Source organism: Hippopotamus amphibius, chromosome 14, assembly GCF_030028045.1.
Source record: "Hippopotamus amphibius kiboko isolate mHipAmp2 chromosome 14, mHipAmp2.hap2, whole genome shotgun sequence".
Lineage (NCBI taxonomy): Eukaryota > Metazoa > Chordata > Mammalia > Artiodactyla > Hippopotamidae > Hippopotamus > Hippopotamus amphibius.
The window spans coordinates 55,918,842-55,942,160 of NC_080199.1; the positions used below are offsets into that span (position 1 = coordinate 55,918,842).

A 23,319-nucleotide genomic window follows, 5' to 3' on the forward strand; every position below is an offset into this window, starting at 1 on the left:
AAGAAATTTAGTCAGTTTGTCTCAGAATCTCCTGAAAATAAGCCAAGTAAGCCTAAATTTTAAATTCATATTACTTCTAAATCCTTTTGGCTACTCATTAGAAATTATTCTAGGCAGTCCTCTAAAATATATTTGTTGAATGTCTATTGTATGCAAGGCATCAGGGAGGATGCAAAAATAACTAAGACTCATCAAGGGGCTCTTTCTTTTCAGTAGAGAGATGGCAGGTGGACACATAAGTCCAACAGAAGTCAGAAGATATCTATAAATGACCTGCTGTAACAGTTAGGAGGATGAGGCCAAACCTTCAGGCTGAAGTGTTCAGGAAGACTTTATTAAAGAAGCATATTATAGAATATTATAGCCAGAGGGACCTTAGAAAACACCCATTCCAATCCTATCACTTTATAAATAAGAAACAGAAAGAAAAGAAAAAAGACAAAGCCCTTTAAGGAGGAATAGCAATCTATCCAACATTACATACAGAGTTGAAAAATCTGCACAGGAAGGTAGATCTCCGGATTCCCAACTTTCTGCTTTTCCATGACACCACACTGTCCGCTGAGATTGGAAGGATTTCAATAAGCAATGATGGGAGAAAGAAGAGAGCACACTGGTGAAGATCAAAGGCTAATATATAACACTGATAAGAAGGTATTTGGAAAACAGAGTGTTTATCTGAGGACATGAATTTCAGGGGAGAAATGAGACACGTGGCTGTAAGTAGAGTTGGATTAGACAGTAGAAGATATCAAATGGCAGCCTAAGAGACAGACTTTTTCACTAGATAATTTAACGGACACAGGTAGCAGAATTTACCTATGAAATTTAAAAGTTCCTCTAATATTGGTATTATTATATGACACTGATGGTCTTAGAGGTTTATAGTGAAAGGATAAAAAATCTTCCAACATGAAAAAGGCCAGCTAAGTGTAGCAAATTTATAATGAATACAATCTCCATTTTTCAATTTTTCTTTTTCTCCAAAGTGCAGGGTGATAGACTAGGGGTAAAAGAAGGCAAGAAATTGATCTGCTGATGACAGGTAGGGTTTGTGACAGCATTGACTGATAGATGGCATTTGTGTGAAACCCTGCCTCCTGCCTTGCTCCTCCTGAGCATCTTTTGCAGGCTCTACCCAGCGGTTCCTCAGCCAACTCCAGGCAAGCCTGAAAGCCAGTGGGTTCCCCCACCCTCACTGGATGCTGGGGTTCACCATGCATGTGTAGAGAGGGAGCTGCTCTTTGCTCCACCCGAGGCCTAGCCCTTTCCCCTAGTGCCTAGTTCTCTTCCTTGGGACTAGCAATAGACTAGAGGTGGCATACTGAATTTCACATCAACATTTGTATAGCACTCTAGAGTACTTTCAAAGCACTTTCATAGCCTCTTTTTATCTTATCATAAAGAAGCAATTCACTGCTCCACCTCAGCCCTCATCCTCTATAGCTCTCCCCAGTCCCCCAGAGGTTGGAATGTTCTCCCTGTCTCTCTGGTTCCTGGCTAGGCTCTAACTTTAACCTTTCAACCTACTGTTGTGAAACCCTGATCTTATTATCTAATTCACGTGTAAACCCTGCCTTTACCAGGAAACTCCTACTGTATACCACCCACTAAACCCCAAGGGCATCAGTATCTTCTAGGATATTTCAAAGTTGCTTGAACATCATAACCTGACCCCTTTTGAAAGCCTGCTCCTCAGCAAAAATTATTCCTCAAGTCCCAGATCTGTGTACTCTTGGTCTGCTTTCTTTGCCTACTCTCTTGGTCTGCTCTCTGGTCTGCAGCTATTGAGATACCAACAGACTGTGTCTAAGGCAACTCAAGTAACAGCAGAAGACCTGAAAAGGACACACGGAGGGTTTAACGAGTTATCAAAAGTTTGTGAGGTACTCTGGGCTAGAGAGTCATTATTTTGCAAAGTGAGATGAGAGATTTTTATGAGTCAGATGAGAACCTGACCTCCTGCGATATCTGATTTCCATCCTCTCACTCTGGTCAGGACTATTTAAATAGTAAAAAAAAAAAAAAGACTGTAAATACTTTATTGCTCACCCTTTAATTCTGTTCAGAAAAAAATAAAACAGAGTATTAAAGTCCTTTTTAACAACACTGACCCGCAGATTTAATTTTGACTGAGCACCTACCCTGAGCCAGGGACTGTGTGAAGTGCTTTCCATGCATTATCTCATGTGATCCTTACATTAGCCCAATAGAGTGCATATGGTTTGTATTCCTAGGTTAGATATCAGGAAACTGATCTTTAGTGAGATTACCAATTTGCTCCAAAGTCACAGCCATCTGTGACAGAGTTGCTATTGGACCTCCAGCCAGCTAACTTCCAAACCTGTGAACTCAACCAGTAAACCACTCAATTGGCCCTTTTTCATTAAAAAAAAAAAAAACCCAACATTTTGTAAGTATGAGGGACTAAATAAGGAATATGTATTGTTTTTATACATTAAAAAACAAAAAGACAGACCAAACTTCTCCCAAAAGTTTGTTAAACTTAATTTCAAACTAATTTAAAAAACCAAAGGTGCTGTTCACTATGAGTCTGGCAATTCCACTGAGGAAAATTATCAGAAGCCTCTGGATATAAAATGTACATCCATTCCCTCCATAAACACATATTCAATACCTACTAGGTAGCAGCAAGCACTGTGCCAGGAACTGAGGACACAGAGATGAGCAAGAGAACCATGGTCCCTGCCCTTGAGGAGTATAGGGACACGTTGAGAAGATAGTCATTCTGCATATAAATACAGTAACATATGACAAGTGTGCTGATGGGGAGATGGAAGGAAGTTATGTAGAAGCAGGGGAAACTACTCAGCTAGGGACAAGGAATACAACCCAGAGTTAGGGGAAGGGGAGTAGGAAGGAGATTGGGAGTGTTCTAGGCAGAGAGAAGAACATGCACCAGGGAGCAGAGTGGAGATAGGAACTGAAGAAGTTGAGAGTGGCTCAAGCTAACACCCAAGGCAAGAAGGGAGGGAGCCAAGTCTTAGGACAGGAAAGGCGGGCAGGGGCTGGCTCCTGCAGGACACCTTAAGCCATACTGAAGACTACACTTAAGGGTGATGGGAAGCCAATTTAAGCGAAAAAAGAGAGATTTTATTTCCACAAGTATCAATCTGGCTGCAGAGTGGAGAGGAGATCACAGTGGAGGTAAGGTTGGGTGAGGCTATATTAGGAAACCACTGCTGTAATCCAGGTGATAGGTGATGGCAAGCTGGGCTAGGGTGACAGATGTGGAAAGAAGAGTAGATATGTGTAAGGTAATTCCAAAGTTTAGAAGGTAGAAGACCCTTGTTTAATTCAACTAGTCATTTAGTTGGAAAAAAAAATCATTTCTGAAAACTTACTCCAACAAGAAGAAACTTACTGCTTTTAAATTGTTACTATCATTTATTCATTAGTACCTGAGTTCCAGCCATAACTCACCTGGTTCCCAACCAATAATAGGTGTTCTCCAAGAAGAAAGTCTTTGAGCATATCTTCCATCACTATCATGTGCTAGAGGAAAAACAACTAAAGGTTAATTGTGTCTTGCATAATCAAGGTGAAATAAGAAAGTTAACTATATCTTCATGTTTATTATAACAGACAATACTCAATTTGATCTCTTAAAAAATTAAAATTAATACGTGCTTATACATAAGCTATATAACCGACTAGGTCACTGATACTGAAAACCTGAAATGGTCCACCTTAGCAAGACTCAACCACTGACCAATACGTATTTCAAAGAGTTTTTATAATTCAACTCAAATATTTTTCAGCTATTGTACTACGTAGTGGCTTATAATTTAATATAGTATTTAAATTAACACTTACTAATGTAAATATACAAAGGCTTTCTAAAATAATTGGAGATTTCCATGGAACATTTTACACTGACTTCTTAACCACTACCTTCAAAGTATATTCAGCTTTAGAATTAAAAATATAGTATTCACTTTCATATTTTTAAATTCAAATCATGACACAATATAATCAAAGAACAAGATTAAAGTTGTTCACAATAGGCACAGAGGAAATTACACTGCTCTTTTGTATCTCTAAAAATAGGACAATCATAAGTAGGTCACAAAGGCTCATCCGGGGGTTGAAGGGAGAACGATATCCCAGAACGATTAACATCCCTATTACTTTCTCTTGGTTTTCTGTATCAAAACAATAATGGCCTCATAAGTGCTAAAGTTACTGAAGTTCTCTATTTGTAAAAAAGGCAAATTAACCTTTTGTATCTCATACATGCTGCAGATATTTTTCTAGTCTGTCACTCACTTTTCTTTTTTTAACTTGCTTTACGAATTTTTTGACATCTAGAATATTTTCCTTTTATTTGCCACATTAAGCAATGCTTTCTTTCAGAGTTTCTTTCTTAGAAAAACTGAGAAAGTTTTTTCCCTCCTTCAAGAACAGATGAGTATTCCTTAATGTTTATCTTAGTGATTTTAATTTTTAAAAAATGCCTTCAGATAAAGCATGGAACCGGAGGTTTAACAAGGCTTGAAGTAGGGTGAGCTATTTTGTGCATTCTGGAATACTTTTTAGAATAATAAGAGATGCTATTAATAATTATGCTGGGACAACAAATGTAAACAGGGACTAATTTAAGCAAACAAGGGTACATGGTTATCCTAGTTAAAAGGGAGCCCTAGAACATCCTTTTAATCTGGGTTCTAGTGATAATGTGGTCTGTAGACCTCTTCCTTCTAACTAAGATGAAAAATCTTTGCCAATTTCCAGACAACATTAAGTTCTTTCAGAAATACCTGGGCTAATCTGCCTGAAGAACAGGTAGAAAAGTTGGAATGAGCACCTAGAGAGCAGGTAAAAAAGCAATCTAAATACTGAAAAATAATCCAAACTATACTTGTCGTCTTCTTTACTTTTTCTAATGTCCTTCTACTTCACGTTCTCATTACACCTAACTAGATTATTCAAGTCAACAAACATTAGCTAAGACTAAGGTCACAGCCTATATAGGCCTATATAGGTCATGGCCTACATTCTTCTCTTAACTTCTTGTCTCACTTGGTACCATAGACAATTTCTTAAAAGTCTCCTCTCCCAGTTGTCTGTCTCTCCTGACTCCCTCCTACCTCTCTAACAATTTCTCTCCATCGTCTTTTTTTGTAGCAGTTCCTTAAATACTGATTTTCTTCCTTCTTTTGTTCTCTTTCACTACGTTGTTGCATGCTTTCCTTGGGGGGGGGGGGTCACAGTATAGGGCATAGCAGGTTCTGCCTACTTGTACATTGGCACCCACCAGGCAAGGGAGGGTTAGGTGCAGAGTTAGGAACCCGTACATCAGTGCTTGAAGAGTTACTTCTGACCCTGCTCTCCCTAAATCCTCTCATCCATTCCATGGCTTCAACCACCAACTTTACACTGATCTTCAACACCAAGACTTTTCTTCTTGACTCCAGCCCCGTATTTCTGAGCAACCATCACACTGTACTTGGCTATCTCCCAGTCATCTCGAACTCGACACATCCAAAACATGGCTCATTCCTTTCTCCTCAGCTTTATTCTTTATCCTGTATTTCTTATCCCAATTAATAGCATCATTTTCTACAACTCGACCCTATCATCTTCTTGCCGATCTCAGTTGGCCCTTATCAAAAGCCAATTAAATACCAAGTCTCAGTTATTCAGCCACCTAAAAGTCCACTGTATCTATCCTTTCTATTCCATCCCCACAGCTTTCATCTAGGTTTTAATCTCATCGAGACCAGATTTTAAGCAGCCAACGTGGCATCTCTAACTTCAGTCTCTCCTGAGTCAATGTGCTCTCCACAGTACTGACAGTCACTTCTTTGTTCACAATCATGTCACTCTTTCCCAAAAATTCTTTAAATGACTCCTAATACCTTTGGAACAAGGGTCACTCCTTACTTTTTTGATTTAGTCTCAGCCTCATCCCTCATCACTCTCCTATTGTGTGTTCCCATCACAGGCACAATGTAGAATCATTTTCTCTTTACTCTTCTGCTTATTTTTCCAGCAGACTATGTGCTCTGTGAGGGAGACTCTTTGACTTTCATCTAACACAAAGTTCTACTGACTCCACCTACCTCCTACATAGCCCCACAATGTGTCTCCTCCAGTTTGTCTCCACTGTCACTGCCTTTGTTCAGATCCTTCATAAGGTTCACCTGGACTATGCCAACAGCCTCCTAACAAGTCCCTCTCTGCCTTTGTTCCAACTCCTAGACAACATTAAAGAATGAATGCAAAGTTAACAAAAGTGGAAATGTGCTTCAAAGGTTTCAAAGGCTTCCTCATTTCTGAATGGCTTCCAAATTCCTTAACTAGCATGGCCCAGATCATCTGATCTTTTAACTCATCAGCTCATCTCTTGTCACTCTTCCATTTGAACCTCAGCTCTGGCCATGACAATTAATTAGATGTAGCTCCCTAAATGAGCTACACTCTCACATAGCCACATCTCTGCAAATGCTAGTGTCTCTGCCTGAAACTCCTTCTCAGCTTTGCCCAGTGAACTCATTTTCCAGGATCATTCCAATCTGGGACCATCATCTCATCAATGCTACCATAGTAACCTGTGCGTACTTCCATCACACGCACTTGCTTGCTTTTTCCCCTTGACAGATCCAAGCAACTTGAGCCCTGAAACTGTGTGTGTGTGTGTATTTTAATTGCTGTATCCTAATACCTTAGAACAAGGCTTGACACGCAGTAGATATTTAAATTTTTTTTTCAAATCTAAAGCTCATTAGGCTTAAGAGGCTATTAATCTCTCTTTCTTCCAATTTCTCCTCCTTAACTACTGCAAGTGTAATATTCCTTAATGACAGATATAATGAAATAATACTCCTAATTATGACCATTCAAAATCTTTTTCCTTCTTTCATTAATTCACCAATACGTATTTACTCAATATTCACTATGTGCCAGACACTGTGCTATTAGCAAGAGATACAAAATTAAAGTTAAAACAACAACAAGAAGGCTTTATCTTAGTAGTGTGGAAAACATGTTTTAAAAATCAATTACATAAATAAATAAAATTTGTGGGAAGACATTCTGGAACCTTTTTGAAACATTGAAAATGTTGAAGTATGTGGGCCGAGCGATGGGATTCAGAATGTCCTGCTTGAGCTGTGGAGGAACTGAGGGTGCGGGGCGTGGAGACTAATATCACCCTGTTTGGTCCTGAAGGATGGCTGGTTAGCCAAAGACGGGTAAGATTCCTCAGAGGAGGAACAACCTAAGACAGGCACAGCCGCAGAGGGGCCAACAGGGGTGGTGCATAGAACCTTCCTTATATCACCGTGTTTGGCCCTGGAGGATGACTGGTTAGCCAGAGACGGGTAAGATTCCTCAAGGGAGGAACAACCTAAGACAGGCACAGTCGCAGAGGGGCCAACACGGGTGGGGCACAGACCCCTAATATCTGAGAGAGGTCTCCTGCCCCCAGGGCTGTTTTGCTCTCCACCCCCAGCTCAAATCCACACCTGCTCAACTCGGACCCAGGAAGTAAACAAAGATAATTGCCTCAGTCATGTGAGGCCTTTGATTGTTTATGAGTGTAACCTGAGAATGTTAGCCCACGACCTCAATAAAAGCAGCCTGGGATGAGTCAGCAGGGCTCTTGATCCGAGAGGTCTTGAGCCCCCCCCCCCGCCCCGGTCCCACTTTTCTCTTTAGTCTGTGTCTGTGTCTTCTTCAAGCTTGCGGCACCCGTCACTCACCTCGAGTCGCCGAGCTGGTCTCGGCAAAAATTTTTAAAAAAATCAATTACAACACAGTGTGGCAAGGGAACCACAGGGCATAGAACAGGATGGTATAGAAGCACCTAAATATTCAACAGGCACTGAAGACTACTGCTTCAAAGGTGAAGTGCAACATAAAAGGCAATAGTAATATATGCAACAAAAGCAAATTTAACCAAGCCACCGTCCCTAGAACTGATACAGCTAGAGTTTTTCATTAATGGTTAATTCCTAATGCTTTATGAAGAGAAGGTACATTTGGAGACAGGCTACAGAAAATCCCGCAGGGCCGCTGCATAAAGTTCACAGCAGCCCTGCGGTCCTCAACATCTATGTCACAAACACCATGGCAACAGTCACTGTGTTCAAGGGCACAATGGCCCTTCCTGCTACTGAATTTCCTACATTCTTATATACTGGCAAATCTTTTCAACCTTTGCTGCCATGGAGTTTTTCAAATTGTCACTTATGACAAAGTTTCCTGATTCTTTTTTCTTTATGCCTTTCTACTACGTGAGCAGAGTGTGATACCATAAATGCTTGAAACTTATATTTTCTTTACAACCATGTTTTTGTCTTTTTCAGGCAAGATTCTTTATTCCTTTGTGTCTTAAAAGTAGCCTTATTTTCAGTTCATTTGTCCACTGTTTGTATAAGAGCATTAATGCTCTGGAAGAAAAATAAAGTGGATGTTAGTTACTGGCCCACAGAATGAAGAATAAAAAGCAAATTCAGGTTATGCCTTTTGCTATGTATAGATAATTATAATTTGGACAGATTTCAAAAACATTTAATCAAGACTTTCACTGAGAAAGTAGAATTTGCCGAGATATCTTTTATTGTTAATATAATGTGGGAATATACATTGTGGTACTCATTGAACAGCAAATAGGATTGGGAAATAGCAGATAAAAAAACTCCTTAAGTTACTTTAATTCTCTAATTCCTTAATATAGTGAAAATGGTAAGAAGCTCTTTGAACATAATTTGTAAATGAAGGATTATTATTTACATGTAGATTACTGACCAAATATTAGAGACAATTTTAAGTATGGTTTTTATTATAAAATAAATATATAACCACTTGACAGAAAATCTGGAAAAGAAAAAATCCTTTTATATTATGGGTAATTTTCTCTGGAAAAAATTCTTATTAAAGTGAACATCTGCAACAAAGCTCTCTGGGTACACACTTATTTCTGTGTCTTAGTGGAAGCTCCATAATTATTGGTTAGTTTACAAGTGGAAAATTACCTACCCTCCTCCCTTAGAAAAAGATAAGACAGTAAAGAATAGAAAAACACTAGGAATTTTTGGGAATAGGAAAGAAACGCAAGGAAAAGAATGCATAGGACATATCCCTTTTTGAACTACTTGATTTAACTAATAGGAACGCAAAAGAGGATGAGTGCTAGTGCTTTTTGCTTTTGATTTAATAATATATTCATTTCATTTACTTAAAGTATAGTTATGTGTGCATATAAAATTTATTACTCATCGTGGCAGCAACTCTTCCAATTCTCAAGTAACTTTGGGAGGAATTTATAATGATACTATGCCTTAATAAAAGATGTTTCAACACCTCATTATGCATCATCTGAATTAAACTTAGCAAATTATAACCATAAACATCGGTTTCACTTGAATTGGGGTTAATTACAATGTAAGAAGTATCCACGAATGCAAAGTCCTGATCTTACCTGGATGTTGTTGTAGAACAGAACATCAGGCACTTTCATTTTCTCATGGGCATTATAGATCGGTGCACTAACAGCTCCAATCCTCAGAGATCCAGATGTGATTTCACCTAAACATTTCACACAGGACAGAGAATTACTTGTAGCACTGTCCCTAGAGAAGCTAATTCCAGCCCAAATAGAATGCAATACAGCATCTTTAATATCTTGTGGGCTCATTAAGGAATTTTCACCTAAACATCTAAAAGAAATAAGCTTGAAGGTGGTAATAAAACATCATAGCTCTACATGAAAAGCTTAAAAGCTCTACAAAAAAGGCTTAAGATGTTCCAAAATGTAATACATTTTATTTAAAACAACCTATGTAGCAAATAGCATAGAGATAAAAAAGAGAAGGAGAAAGAAACCCCAGAACTCAGTCAAGCCACCTTTATGAGCTTGTTTGGTCAGAGACTCTAAAATAAATACATTTGAAAGCTCTGAAGTACCTTGAATATAATTTTTTTAGGACCCACCCATTGAAAAACCCCATAGGAGAGTCCCCAAGAGCCCTAGCTAAAAACATAGATGAACCAACTGACCCCAGACCTCTCAAATTACTATTTTTAGGAATGGTCCAGGAGATGTGTACTTCCAAATAAGCACCACAGGTGCTACAGTTACTCTGTGATAATGTATTGTCCCCTATTTACTTTTAATAGTTGGTCTAGGATAGAATATGAGCTCCTTGAAGCCAGGAAACTAAGTAATAAATTTCTTTATGTCAGGGAACATATCTCACATGTATTCCCTACAGTAAGGAGATACACATGCTCACTACCTGACACATTCCAAGGCCAATAATAATAACATAATAGTAGTAGTTGTTGTAGTAGTACTGACCATAATAGAAGCTATCATTTATTGAGGACCTTTCATGCGCCAGACCTCAGCTTCAGCTCACTGTTCTCTCATATAATTCATGTAAATTTCTTAACAATGAGACAAGAATTATGAGGAATCTAAGAACATAAATTAAATAATTGCTTTAAATCACCCAGCTAGCATGCATAGAGCTAAAAACAGAATTTAATGTAGTCTGATATTCTTTCTGCAATGTGGACTCCAAATAATATTCCATCCTGTGGAAATACTCAAGCAAGCAGAGAGATAATTACAATGCCTTAAACAACTGACCCATCTTTTTTTCCCTCCTGTTTCAAATAAGAAAATTGCTATTTTTGTGCTAAAGCATTTTGAAAGACAAGAAGAGAAAGCAACATTTGCGTCTATGGAGTACCGTGAACAATTTTGAGCTAAAAATAATTAAACTGTCACCCTGTTTAATCACTGCTGAGTACTACACATTTGCCAAGGCACAGTAGACCTCTTCCTCCAATAGATCTTTGCCGTTTTCCTTCCATTCACAAGTTCTATAAGAAAGGAAAACCATGAGCTGCCACATTGAGAGTTTACTATTTATGTATTACTTTCAGTTCTCTGAAATAGACCCCATATAAAGCTGTAAAGGGAAAGGCCAGGATTGTGGCAGTGAATCTACTACGTACTTGTATGTTGAGATGACACACATGATTTCGGGTTCAAGCAACATTTGATACTATCTACAGTTTAGTTTATGGAAGATATCCATTCAGTATATTTAGGGCTTTAGGATGCCTTAATTCACTCAACTAATGTTTACTGCTACAATTTCAAGCTAGCAAAGGGAACCGCACTCAGAGAATGGTGATGCTAGTACTTCCCCGAGAGAAAGCTGGCCAACTATCTTCTAAGAAATCTCACAGGATGGCATTATTTTGGTAAATTTCTCAAGGTCTTCAGTCTGGTAGACTCAAAACTTGATTTTATCATTATGACTGAGGGCAAACATAACTCTCAGGAGAACATTAAAGACATATATTTTGATCTAATACATAAATTCTGACATATAAAACCAGAATTGCAATATTACATTGCAATGAAAACTGCAAATTTCATATAGACTATATGATACCCTGGTTGCCATATCAGCATTTTATTTGGAGGGAGACTTGCATGGAAAGCCAAATCCTTACCAGAAGGTTTTTTGGTGAACCTTATCCTCTGAATGAGGAGAATGAATTACATGAATTCTCTACAAGAGAGAACATATTAAAAATGAATGGGAAAAAGGGGCTTCCCTGGTGGCACAGTGGTTAAGAATCTGCCTGCCAATGCAGAGGACACCAGTTTGATCCCTGGGCTGGGAAGATCCCATATGCCGCAGAGCAACTAAGCCCGTGTGCCACAACTACGGAGCCTGTGCTCTACAGCCGGAGAGCCGCAACTACTGAGCCTGTGTGCGACAACTAGTGAAGCTCATGCACCTAGAGCCCGTGCTCTGCAACAAGAGAAGCCACTGCAATGAGAAGCGCATGCACCACAATGAAGAGTAGCCCCCGCTCTCTGCAACTAGAGAAAGCCTGCATGCAGCAATGAAGACCCAATGCAGCCAATAAATAAATAAATAAATAAATTTATAAAAAATAAATTAAAAAAAAAAACAGAAAGGAAAAAATGAATGGGACCAGATGAATCAAATGTTGCTTAACCTAGGTTCCTTATCTCCCATGCAAGGCTTAGATGGAAACTGCTAACACTGGCCTGTCACCAGTACTAAATAATCTATAGTCTGAATGATGCAGTCTTTCTTTGCATATATTAAAGGATTCAAGTAAGTAACGTTATGAATCTCCAAATCCCAGAGTTATTCTGTCTCTTTGAATTGGCTCTGCATATCTGTACCCAGATCCATCAATATGTTGAATTTATAATTTTAGTCTAAAAAGGTCACTTTATTTCCTCCATATCATATTCTTATCTCAGTGTAGCTCCAACTATTAAAAACATGTACTATAAAGAGAGCCACAATAAGGCCCCTTTAGAGCGTGATCACACATTGGATATTTTGATAAGACAGGTAATTTACCCTCAGAAAACAGAGAACCTTTCATTGTGCTCTTGATGAAGAATAGGGTACTTTTACAGGAAGACCTACCTCCCCAAAACTCAAATTATACTTATGGATATCCAGAAGAAAAGTAGCACAAAAGACAATACGGGTGGAAATGAAAGGGGAAGAAGGCATGAAATGTCACTCTGAATATGAGTTTAGTCTACATCAACCTAGAACAGTTTCCCAAACATGTTCCATAGGACACTGGTGGTCCCCAAAATGTAAATGTTGTGCAAAGAAAACAGAATGCCAGATCCTATGGTGAAATACATTTGTAGTAAAAGGTAAAACAAAATTACATGTTTATTTACACTAGGAATTCTTGAGCCTTTAATATATTCATGTCAATTATGACTCTTGAGGGAGGACCTATATCTGGTATCTGAAAAAAATTTTTTTAAAATAAAAGATTCATTTCTTCAGTGAGAGAGTAGCATAGATATATATACACTACCAACTGTAAAATAGATAGCTAGTGGGAAGTTGCTGTGTAACACAGGGAGATCAACTCGATGATGGGTGATGCCTTAGAGGGCCAGGACAGGGAGGGTGGGAGGGGGTCGCGGGAGGGAGGGGATATGGGGATATATGTATAAATAGAGCTGATTCACTTTGGTGTACCTCAAAAGCTGGTACAAGAGTGTAAAGCAATTATATTCCAATAAAGAGCTTAAAAAAAAAGATTCATTTCTTCAATGCAACACATAAAACAAAATAGGTGGAAACCAAAAACATTTTTAATTGAAATTAAAATAATAAATAATACAAATGTTTAGTAGTTATTATTTCATTTAAAAAAGAAACAAATTAAACACTTACATTTGTAATCCTCCAATTCTGGCTCCCCATTATTATCAGTGATTGTTTCTATTGCAGCATCTGCCAGATTCTTTTCTAATGCTGACCTTGCAAGGCTTGGTAGAAACCTGGCGGGGTAGGGGAAGGATGGATGGATAAAGTCAAAGCTTTCTGTAAGTCCGAAATATCTTCTGACACTTAGACAGATAGACAGACACATTCACTCTCTCTCTTACTAATTATAATCAATTAAGGGTGATCAGTCTTGATCTGTGAAATCTAAATAATAAATTATTTTAGAAGAAATATGAACCTCAAATGTGTGAAGATGTAGTATATGTTTGTTGAATCTCCTTTAATAAGGAAAACTAGTGTGTAATTAGCAGTATTTGTTTATATACAACATTTTGCAGGACAAGGGTTAAGATAACTTGCTTCTTTTTTTTGGGGTTTGTTTGTTTATTTCTCCATGGTGATTTTTTTTTTTTTTTTTTTTTTGCTTCTTAAAATGGATTTAGTGTACCACATAAATGTTGCTTATTGTTTAACTGGTTTTGTTTTTTGTTTTTTTTTTCTCACCAATATTTTTATTTAACCAATAATATTTTTATTCATATCTAAAAATATCAAAGGCATAGTTTATTTCTTCAGTTCAAGGGCAAATGTCTGATAAAGATGGTTGGAAATGCAATCATGATTTTAAAATAACATATTACATAAACATCTTGTGACTTTAAAAACTAATAAAATGTGCATGGAGATTTATGTTTAGTAGGAAATTTGTAATTAGCACCAGGTAATGTGCATGATAAGTAGGCAAATGATATTTAAGTTTTCCTGTTAAAATATAAATATCTAATAGTAAAAACGAGGCTGAAATTGTTTATATTTAAAGTTAGAAAATTCTGATTTCAAGTACTTTCATGATCTCGTTATCATTATTACTTTTATTCCATTTATTTTTTAAATTTTTTTTACAATTTTTATTTTTTATTTATGTTATTTACTTTTTTATTAGAGTATAATTGCTTTACAATGTGTTCGTTTCTGCTGTATGGTGAAGTGAATCAGTTATACGTATACATATATCCCCTCCCTCTTGGACACATATCCCCTCCTAACCACCTCCCCCACCCCACCCCCCCACCCCACCATCTGGTTTTTTAAATTTTCTTAAATAGATAAAACAACTGCACTTTAACCTACTTCAAATTGGCAATCACAAATTCAGATTAGTGGAAGTGGATTAATGAGGTTTTCTTTATTTTCTAATACAAATTGTTAAATGACTTAAAGATTATTCAGCTTGGTTTGTCCTTCCATTTAAAAAATATACCTGCTTATCTATTCTATATGTATGTTGTCAAAACAACTATCTGGTGAGTGACAGAGGCATTCTTCATTTACAGACAGACTGTATGAACATCATGGGCTTAAAACATGAAAAGAGTTTCCCTCCCGTGTAAATAAAATTATATCTGGAATTTATGATCACAAGTAAGCCCACAGAACTGCTTTTTAATCCATGGCTATCCCTGCTATATTACTATAAACTAACCCTATGTGCCATGATGTTCCAAATAACCATACTATTTTAGGTATTCCATAGCTCTAAATCTTTGGTGGTTCCCACAACCTTGAGTATAAGCTTTAACAAAAGACATGTTGGTATAAGCAAAAAAGCAAAAGTATGTAATGTTCCAAACTACATATCTGAAAGCAACTCTCTCTCACCTACTACCTCATTTTGGTTTTAGGCTATGTGGGGGGTTATATAAATCTAGTCAATTCAGCATCAAGTGAGACTTATTGCTGTTCATCTCTGACCTTTCATCACAGTTCTTAGATTGTTTCCTTGTAGTTCAAAACCGAGCCCTCACTTTATCTCTCAGACCCAATAACTGGGCTTTTATCTTGTTTCCTGAGCCCTTGTCTTGGCACCCTGCCCTACCTTTCTCTCACCACTGTCTCACAAACTAGAGTCTGGCCTGATAACATTAGGCCCTGTGGCTGCATCTCCACTGATTGACAATGACCTGTCAAACCACCTCGACTGATAATGACCACTTTCAAGCTTAGATGGTGTGTGCTATTCCCAGAGACCCCTTACCTCTATACAGTCTGTCCGTCAACACATCCTCACTTTGCCCCTGTGCTGGAACATTTCTAGACTGCCCTCCAAAGCCTGTGCAGGATAGCAAACAAGGCATGTATGCCTCCCTTTCCATGGCAGTGACAGGCACTGCATGCAATATTGTACCCTTTCCTGCTGAGACTGAACATACTTCAGATTTAGATTCAACCGCACACAAGACAGCACTACCAAATAATCAGAGGTAGCATGGAAGTTGAAATATATTTACATCTAGAACCTACATTCTAAAAGATACTAGCCCACCTAACAAATGAGGAAAATGAAGCGAATCAGGTGATATGAGGCCAACTCTTACTTTTTTCCTAGGTTTCAAGGGATTACTTAACTGCTTCCTCTCTCATGGCTCACTGATATTTTCTACTCTCTTTTTTCTCTTCTTTCGTGGCCCTTGGTAAAGTAAGTGGATAAGTGAAAGAACATCAATCTCTCTATCCTACTTTTCTATATATAACCAAAGCAATCACATATCCTGTTATGAAGTTTTTCAAGTATATTATCACTATTATGAGCACTGTAGTCTTTTATTTATTTTTTTAATTTATTTAATTTATTTATCTTATTGGCTGTGTTGGGTCTTTTTTGCTGTGCGTGGGCTTTCTTTTAGTTGCGGTGAGTGGGGGCTACTCTTCGTTGTGGTGCACGGGCTCCTCATTGCCGTGGCTTCTCTTGCTGCGGAGCACGGGCTCTAGGCGCATGGGCTTCAGTAGCAGCACATGGGCTCAACAGTTGTGGCTTACGGGCTCTAGAGTGCAGGCTCAATAGTTGTGGCACACGGACTTAGTTGCTCTGCAGCATGTGGGATCTTCCTGGAGCAGGGATTGAACCCGTGTCCCCTGCATTGGCGGGCGGATTCTTAACCACTGCGCCACCTAGAAAGCCCTGTAGTGTCTTTTAAAGATCACTATTATCATTAACTTCACTTACTACCAGCAAAAAAGCAATTAGAAAGTCTCTAGTCTCATTACATCTTAGTTGCAAGAAAACTGAAGAAAGATTCAACCACATTCTGGGAAGCAGAAACAAAAGTAGTGACCCTAGGCTAACTCAGATAACTATGTCTTTGCCACAGAAATGGGATAGGATCTTTAGATTAAGGAATAAAATAAGGTTTCTCAGAATGGTAGCATGAGCTAGAATAAGGATAGGGATGCCCTCAAATTACCAGCCTGAGAGGAGGAGTATTAGAAGTAAGAGTGAGAGAAAAAGACTGAGGGGCTCCGTGGATATCAGGCAGCCTCTGATTTCTATTTAGAACGTATAATTAATTTATACCTTTTTTTTAAATCTTAAATTTATAAACAGTATTGGAATATTTAAGATAACATGGTTCATCCTATTTATAAATTTAATGTGTTATACTTGTAAATTATTTAATTTCTCAGGAAGGTTTTGTTAATTTCAAACATCTGAAGCACATAAAAGCAAACAATATGTATATAATTTATTACCAAATTTCAAACATTTGAAGATACTTAATTTAGCCAAGTTTTATAAACAGAACCAAACATTTTTTTTTCTTTTTTTTCTTTATTATTTTTTTGGGGGTACACCAAGTTCAATCATCTGTTTTTATACACATATCCCCGTATTCCCTCCCTTCCTTGACTCCCCCCCCTCGAGTCCCCCCCACCCTCCCCGCCCCAGTCCTCTAAGGCATCTTCCATCCTCAAGTTGGACTTCCTTTGTTATACAACAACTTCCCACTGACTATCTATTTTACAGTTGGTAGTATATATATGTCTGTGCTACTAGAACCAAACATTTTTGAAGGCCCATAAAAGTAACTAAGATCTCATAGACTATAGTAAGTTGAGTAACAGAAAAATCCGAAGGTCTAGATTTTTGAAATTATATCCTTAAAAAACTGAACAGCAGTTTTTAAGCAAAACAATTAATTCCTGAACAGTCTTTCCTGAAAACAAAATCATTCTTCAGGAAAACAAAAAATTCACATCCACAATAACCATAATCATTTAAGACTGTCTTTAGTTCTAGCAGGCTTTTAACTTAAAAAATTAATTAGCAAATAACTTAGTGAATAACAAATTTTATATATGTTATTCACTTTATGTCACAAGGGAATTTTGAAAAATACTGTATACAAAGCAAGTTTTTGATGAATGGAAAATTTCCTCATAACTTCAATCTCAAAGGCAGTTAATCTTCATTTCTGATTAAATTCTTATAACTCTACCCAAAATCTCTATTGTAAAGGATCATCACCCCAGGATTTTTCAAAAGTAAATAATTTAATGGAATGCAAAATACTAGAATGGAGTAAAACTCTTATTATAGGGATTTCTAATTAACTCTTCTATGATAAAGTAATTTTTGGAATGCAAAATACCTGATATCTTTCTAACCTTCTAAATTTTCTTTCTTTTGGCTTCTTAGGTTTTCAACTATCTAGAAATGAATTATGCATCTAGCGCCAAGACTTGGTGCACATATCATAGGCTATGAGAGGTGCTTAGAGAGCCATTCCCTCAGATGGAGAAATGCTCCAGTCAGAACTCAACTGGCATAAACAATAAATAAATGAAAACTGTTTCAAAAATTAAATTAATAAGATAAAAGAACCAAGCTAATATTTAATAAATTTCATGTTTAACAAATTTAGACTAGAGAGTTTCTTTTGATTTTGTCTGCTTAATAATAGACTTCATGAATATAAATCATATTAATTTTTGTTTTAGAATTTTCTCTGAAATTCAGTTTCTTTTCACTGCTTCAAAATGGAAGGAGGTCATTAAAATAAAAAAACTTTATGCACCAATCATTTTTTTTTGTTCCTTCCTGCTATTGTGCTATCCTGAAGAGAAGGTTAATAAAAAGGCTTTTGACTATGTAGCCTTGCTAAAGTGAACAGAAGATTCATAAACAAGATAGCGGTTTTACTATTTGCAAAGGGTCCTGAGGTGGTAATAAAATAGAATTTTACTGTGGTCAGTTGATAACACTGGAAAAATGAGCTGTTTGATTCAGTGAAAGAGTGTATGACTATGGAAAGTATTTTTTAGTTTTTAAATATTTTTAACCTGAAATATTTCAAGCATACAGAAAATTACAGAATATTAAGCATTCTATTCATCTCTCTCTATCCCTGAAGCTAATTCTTCCTCTGAAATTGGTGTATATCTTTCTTGCCTACATTTTTATTTTGCTGCATATGTACGAGTAAAAACATATTGCACTTTTATTGTATTTTAAACTTTTATATAAATGGCATCATATACAAAATCTCCTCTTGCAAACTTTTGACTTGATATTAAGTTGTCATGATCCATACCTGTAGATCTACTTCATTTTAACTGCTGTGTAGTATTTCACTTTATGAATATGTCAGTTTATATATTCGTTCCCTACTGATGGACTGATAGGTTGTTTCCAAGTTTTCATTCTTACAAACAATGATGCAATGAACATTCTTCTACATCATGTCTCCTTATACACACATGTAAATCTATCTCTAAGGTGATATCCAGAAGTAGAATTGTCAATTCATAGGGCATTAATATATTAAGGCATAAAGATACTGTGAGATCACCCACAAACTGACAGGACTTCCATCCCAAAAGCAGTAATGAAATTCCACTTCCTTTTGCTCATGAAAAATGTTATTTTTACAGGTAAAAACTGTAAAAGTAAAAAAAATGATAGCTGATTATTGTTTTAAATGGCATTTCCCTGATCAAAAATAAGTTGAGCATCTTTTCAAATGTTTGTTGGGTATCTGAATTAACTTTTCTTGCACATCTATTAATCTTTTTGCCATTTAGGGGTGATGTTTTTATCTCATTAATTTGTATACTTTATAGTTCCCGAATAGCAGTCCTTTTGTGATTATAAATCTTGTTAAGTATCTCTTAGTTTGTGGCTTACAACTTGTACAGCGACAGTGTTTTTGTCATATATTTGGATTTTACTTTCTTGTATGGGAATAAAGTGGATATTTTTTATTTTTAACCATTTATTGACAAGTCCATCCATTCCCACACTGATTTTGTTTGAGGGCTCTGTAGTCTATTTTAACGGTCTATTTGTCTCTTTTTGCACCAATACGACACCTAAAAGAAATACAACTTTATAATGGATCTTGATATCTGATAGAGAAAGTACACCTCCTAAATCTTTCTCAAAATTTCTTTGGATATTAATATTTATATTAATTTCGAGATCAGGTTGTCCAATTCACTATAACATTGGTGGTATTTGACCAAATTAAATCTACATATCAATTTGGGGGGAAACAAACAGCTTGACAATACTTAAGTTTCCCTTCCATGAACATAGTATAGTTTCCCATTTCCCATGGCTGTCTTTTACAGCTTTTAATAAAGATTTATGCTTTTCTCCATAAAAGCATTATATGTCACTCATTAGATTTATTCTTAGATGCTCAAAGCTTTCTATTATTACTTTGAATGATATTATTTTTAAAAATTAGACTTCCTTACTGATTTTTACTACAATATAGGAATATCACTGACTTGGGTACATAGGTAATCTCATTATACTCTATTTGTTCTAATATGTAGTCTATATGTAGCCAACCATATAACCTTTAGCCAATCTAAAAGCACAGAAAAGTGACATTCTTGTTCCTAACTCTAAAGGGAATGCGCCAAGTATTTAACCATAAGAATGTTTGCTGTAAATTTTTAGTAGATACTCTTTATCAGATTAAAGAGTGTCCCTTCCATTCATGGTTAACTAAAAATATTTTTTGTTTACTTTTGCTTTTGTTTGTTTTTAAGTTTGGTTGTTGAGTTTTATCAAATCCTTTTACTGATTTATTAAAATGATATTTTTTCTCAGTAATATGTTAATATGGTGAATTTTAAAAAAGAATATTGAAACTTCTTCAAATTCTTGAGATAACTCCAAAGTGCTCATAATTTCTTTATGTATATAAATTATATATATAGTGTGTGTGTATGTATATGTGTGTATATATATATATATATTTAGCTACATTTGGTTTCTTAGTATTTCATTTGATATTTTTGTACACATTCTATGAATTTGATCTATAATTTTACTTTCATACATTATTTTTGTCTGGCTTAGGTATCAAGATTACACTAGACTCAAAGTGAATTGCTATGTTATCACTGTCTGCTCTCTAGAACGGTCTCTAGAATGCTCTGTGTATGATTATTTCATTCATCCCAAAGTATTATTGGTATTTTCCCTTGGGTTCTGAAACTGTTCGTTTTCTTAGCATTGACTATTTACTTCTGTTAACACACATCTATAACCAAGTTCTGACTAAGAAAACACTGGGTAGATAATGAATCTATCTTTCTGTATATATTTTCTTCAGTTCATGACCCTAAAGTATAGGCAACTGAAGCACTTTTTTCTAATTTTCATTTGGAAGTCTGATATTAATGTATTTAAAATAAAAGGATAATCAACTTTATTACTTCTCATAATTATTAGTTTCTCAAAGGATTACTCCAAAGACACTAGAAACAAGCCTCATTTTAGCCTCATTTCATCACAGCAGAAATTCAAGTTGCAATACAAGGAGCTCATTTTAACGACAAGAAAAATTGTTCACTAAGCTGAAAATTTATAGATAGCAGTTAGAGATCCTCCTAAGCTGAATATACATGCTTTTTCAATTCCTTTAATATGTCAAAGAATGAATGGACAACAGTTATAACCACCCTAAAAATAATTACCAGATCATATGAAAAGAGTCTAAAAGAAATCTCCAGGTCTATTGGACATTGTTATTAATCTTTTCTTATTATTCTTTTAAAATAATTTCATGCAAAAATGATTCTGTAAGGAAATTCTATAAGCTCATGTTTTATAATAATTTCCAAACAAGTATGAAAAATATTAGTGTAGACTGAAAAGATGTTAGTTTTCTCAGATTTGGGCAACAGGACAGTGCTACCAAGCATGGAAAGTTCCAATGCAAATCTGGGAGGTGCTAAGTGTAATGCTTAAGAGCACTGGCTCAGAAGACACATGAACCAGCGTTCACACACCAATCCTATTTTTTTACTTATTTACTGCTGTCTGATTTGAGTAAGAGACTTAGTTTTCTCATCTATAAAAATCTCTTTAATTTATTATCATGCCTAAGTAAGATAATATATGTTGTAAAAACTGAACATAAAGCTGAAATAGGTACGTATTCAGACCAATAACTTTTTGCAGACCTGCGAGTGGACTATCAAACTTATGTTACTGTTTTAGCAAAGACCCAGAAAGTTGAATTCAGTGAGAAAGGAGAATATGGTTACCTGGAAAGGCAGGCTTTAGTGACAGCACTGTGAAGATTTTCATTAGGGTACTGTGATAGCCGACGAGAAATCCTCAACAGCTGTCTGGTAGAAAGGGATGCTGCCAATGACTGTGCCTACCAAAAGGCAAAGACAGGCTGTTAAGAGTCTTGTTTCAACTTGCTGAAAGTCCCTTTGGATGAGTATCATAGCAGAATTCATTATTCCTGAAGGACAAGGCCAAACTTAAAATAAATATGCACTGTTAATGAATTACAAATAAAATAAACAGAAAACAATTTACACTTAAAACATCCTTAAAGACAGTTTTTTAAAAAATCCATAAAAAGTATTTATTAATTAAATTCAATTAAAGTGCTGTGTATACATGGTTTTTTGGGGGGGGGGGCAGGATGGGGGAGGTTGGATAGAAGAAAGATGTTACATTGTATAGAATGAACCTGACTGACAAATAGCCCTTATGTACAATTAACTATTTGTTTATTTTTTTCCTGCTTACACAATGCCAAACTGTTAAGATAGCCAGAAAATGCTTAGAGTTTTAAGTAAATCTATGACTTCTGAAATAGAGAAGAGGAGTTGTGGACAATTTAGGCTGCTGATTATAGAGGTGTCAACCAGTTGTCACTTAGGTGGCAGCTAACAGTTCGGAATCCTTCTCCTACACTGTCAGAATAATTTCACTCTGTGTTCTTATTATTCCCTAAATCCCATTAATAGAGCTGCTAGTATAGAGCTCAGGACATGGTTAGTACCAATAAATATTTGTTGACTTGAATTTGAAATTATCTTAGCAGGCAGCATAATGTAATAGCAAAGTTTATAAGCTTTAGAATCAGACAAATCAGTCTTCTATTTATGAGCTGTGTGATTCTGGCAAGTTACTTAACCTCTTCAAGCCCCAGTTTACTCATCTTTGAAATGGCAATAATGATGCCTTCGCTTCTAAGGTGTTATGAGGATTAAATTAGAAAATTATTCTAAAGCGTTTAGCAGAGGTCAGACACATATGGGTGCTCAACAAATGGCAGCAATTCTTATTCAAAGTCAGCCTAAACAAGAAATATCTAACAGAGGAAGGGAACAGGACCTACACATTAGCAGGAATCTAATGCATCAGATTATTACTGGCCTAATTCCTAACTTAGATTGGCAGCATTAGAAGATGGTGGTTTTCACTGAAAAAACAAGAGAAGAGGAGAACTTTTGAAGTAACTGGTCCATTGTGTGTGGGGAGTGGGCAGAAGAGGCCAGGATGAAATGTCACAGTCTGAGGAGGGCAGTAAAGTGACCCTGAGCACCTGAGGAAAGGGAGAAGGGGATTCTATGAAATTCACAAAGGGTTCAGAATGGATGGTGGGAGGATGCCAAAGCTACACTGTGTATTTGTTACTTCTAACACTTTGCTTAAGGTCATCTCTGTACTTCCCAAGGAAGCAAAAAATGAATTGATTTCTCCTTCCTTCTGTATTTCACATCTCCATGAGACGCTGGCCTGCTGTTATTAGCATTGTACTTCAGCTACAACATGGGTTAAACACTCCTGTGGGGACTAGGTTAGCAGCATGACCACCATATCCTTTTTTGCTATTAAAAAACACATTCTAAGTTTCAAAGAACTCACAAGCAAAACATTTGGTTCAGACCTCTTCAACAAATTTGCATTCTAGACATAGAGACAATA

At 36.4% G+C, this 23,319-nt stretch overlaps 1 protein-coding gene across 1 annotated transcript in view; it reads right to left on the minus strand.

Moving 5' to 3' along the window:
• Positions 1–23,319, minus strand: part of VWA8 (von Willebrand factor A domain containing 8) — a 340,198-nt gene that overhangs the window by 196,164 nt on the left and 120,715 nt on the right. Inside the window, exons 17-20 of the mRNA XM_057707109.1 lie at positions 21,636–21,751; positions 13,239–13,345; positions 9,449–9,555; positions 3,445–3,516 (exon numbers count right to left, since the gene is read on the minus strand). Of these exons, the coding sequence (XP_057563092.1) occupies positions 3,445–3,516; positions 9,449–9,555; positions 13,239–13,345; positions 21,636–21,751 (402 nt within the window). The remainder of the gene's footprint in view (positions 1–3,444; positions 3,517–9,448; positions 9,556–13,238; positions 13,346–21,635; positions 21,752–23,319) is intronic.